The sequence below is a fragment of the Cyprinodon variegatus genome, unplaced genomic scaffold (assembly GCF_000732505.1).
Source record: "Cyprinodon variegatus isolate N-32 unplaced genomic scaffold, C_variegatus-1.0 Scaffold1773, whole genome shotgun sequence".
Lineage (NCBI taxonomy): Eukaryota > Metazoa > Chordata > Actinopteri > Cyprinodontiformes > Cyprinodontidae > Cyprinodon > Cyprinodon variegatus.
The window spans coordinates 77434-79392 of record NW_015152226.1 but is presented as its reverse complement, the minus strand read 5'-3'; the positions used below and the strand labels follow the sequence as shown (position 1 = coordinate 79392).

Here is a 1959-nt window from a genome sequence, read left to right as displayed (position 1 = left end):
GATATGTGTGTGTGTGTGTGTGATTTACTGAAAATCGCTCCCTGATCCATGTGACCCGGCTAGTCGGCCTCAGGCTGAGATAAAAATAAAAAGATAAATTCATCCATGATGCCTTGAAGGGAAAATTTTTCTCATCGTTTCTATCTGATGGCATGTCGGTTTTCGGGCAGCAGGGGGCAGCATCGCAATTGAAACCTGCAAGACTTTGAAGAAACCAAACTTGTTTGCATTTTTTATGTAAATAAAAAATATTTATTCAGATGATAAATCAGTAATTGATGTTTTATGCTGTTAAATCCAGAAGATTATCCTGTAAATGAACTTTTAAAAGCTTTCAGAGGGACGTTAAGCTCTTCAGCCTCCGTTCAGTGAAGAAGCGGTGTGTCTGCTGCCCTCTGGCGCCCTCTGCTGATGAACTGAAATAAGACAACATGGAGCGATTGTTCTGCCGCTGCGCCGCCTTCTCTCCATCCTCCTCATCATCGTCCCTGAGGACACAGGGAGTTTTTAACGTCACGGTTAGAACTAGATTTCACAGACATTCTGTAGATCTGTGCTTTCCTTCTTTTATAGAAACTTCCCTTCCTGCAGATCTTTCTCATGACAGTTTAAGAGAAATAAACCCAAAAAGGTTTAATGTCTGGAGAAACTTCTCAGGCCAGAAGGTAAAGAATATCCAATTCTCCAAATAAGGTCCATAAAAGCAGATTATTTCATAAATCAGTGGTTTAAAGGAGGCTTCCTACCAGTGGACGGTAACCGCCCTGCTGTCCATGAGAGTCTGAGCTGTGCTCCAGCTGAAACGAACAAACTGAGGGTAACCAAACACCGGGTCCAGGTACTTCAGCAGCCACTCTTTGGTTTTAGGGTCTACAGACACAAAAACAGAAAAACTTGAACTTTGTTCTAAACCATGTGTATTTCTAAGCCTCAGGTTGGAAATATGAGGATGGCGGCGGTGTGAGCAGGTGGGCGTTGCTACCGTTGGGGTATCCTGAACCGTAATCGCTGTCCATCTCGCCCAGATCCTCTGCAAACGTCCAGCCTTTTACCAGCCGATCTCTGGCCACCTGAAAGCCACACAGCAGAAAGTAAAACTCACCTACGGCTCAGAGAATCCTTTATGTCAGAGAAAAATTTTTTATTTAAAAAATCCAAACATTTTAAAGCCAGCAACAAAAAAAACAGCAACTTTTTCCTGAATGTTTAGCTTTCAGTTGCTCCTGTTTATCAATGAGTGAAAGAAATCCATTCAGATCTGAATGCATGATGGAAACCCTAACCCTGCTGAGTGGCGTGTTAAATAAAAATGGCAGCAGACATGGAGGATCTTCAGGGCTCCACATGATGAAAGAAAAGAGCAGCAAAGGGAGCGACCCCCTCAGGTGAAGATAGAAAATCTGCTTTCATGAGAAACGTCTCTGATTATTAGCCTTCTGTTCAGTTGATTCCATTTCTCTAATTAAATCAATCAAAGAGTAAAAATCTATTAAATGTGAAAAAGTTTCACAAAGAATTTGAACCTGAGGCAGAAAAACCAAAACATCTTTTTCATTTATTATCCGTTTCCTGAACTAAAGCTTTTAGGATAAATTAGATCAAATATGGACGACTTCACGGTGATCCAGTGGGCAGCCTGAAGGTTCTGGGTTTGATTCCTGGGTTCTGTCTGCCTGCAGTTTCCAAGTTCTCCCTGAGCGTGCGTGGGTTCTCTCCAGGTACTCCAGCTTCCTCCCGCAGTCCAAAAAACCCCACAACCCTGACCGGACTGTGTGTGTGTGTGTGTGTGGGGTGGGGGTGGGGGGTGGGGTGAATGGATGAACGCATCATGGATGGAGGCCTAGTTTAATATGGTGTGTTTTTACTTTAGTCCAGCTTAAGGCAGAAATTTAACAGTGAATCTATTCATGTCTGCTTCTGTCTCCTTGAACCCCAGTGGGCCTCAGCAGATGGCCGCTC

At 43.4% G+C, this 1959-nt stretch overlaps 1 protein-coding gene across 1 annotated transcript in view; it reads right to left on the bottom strand.

Moving 5' to 3' along the window:
* Positions 1 to 240: 240 nt before the first annotated feature.
* The window catches only part of rnaseh2a (ribonuclease H2 subunit A), a 6431-nt gene continuing 4712 nt past the window's right edge, over positions 241 to 1959 (bottom strand). Inside the window, exons 6-8 of the mRNA XM_015404520.1 lie at positions 983 to 1070; positions 747 to 870; positions 241 to 488 (exon numbers count right to left, since the gene is read on the bottom strand). Coding sequence (XP_015260006.1) covers positions 335 to 488; positions 747 to 870; positions 983 to 1070 — 366 coding nt within the window. The 3' untranslated portion in view covers positions 241 to 334. The remainder of the gene's footprint in view (positions 489 to 746; positions 871 to 982; positions 1071 to 1959) is intronic.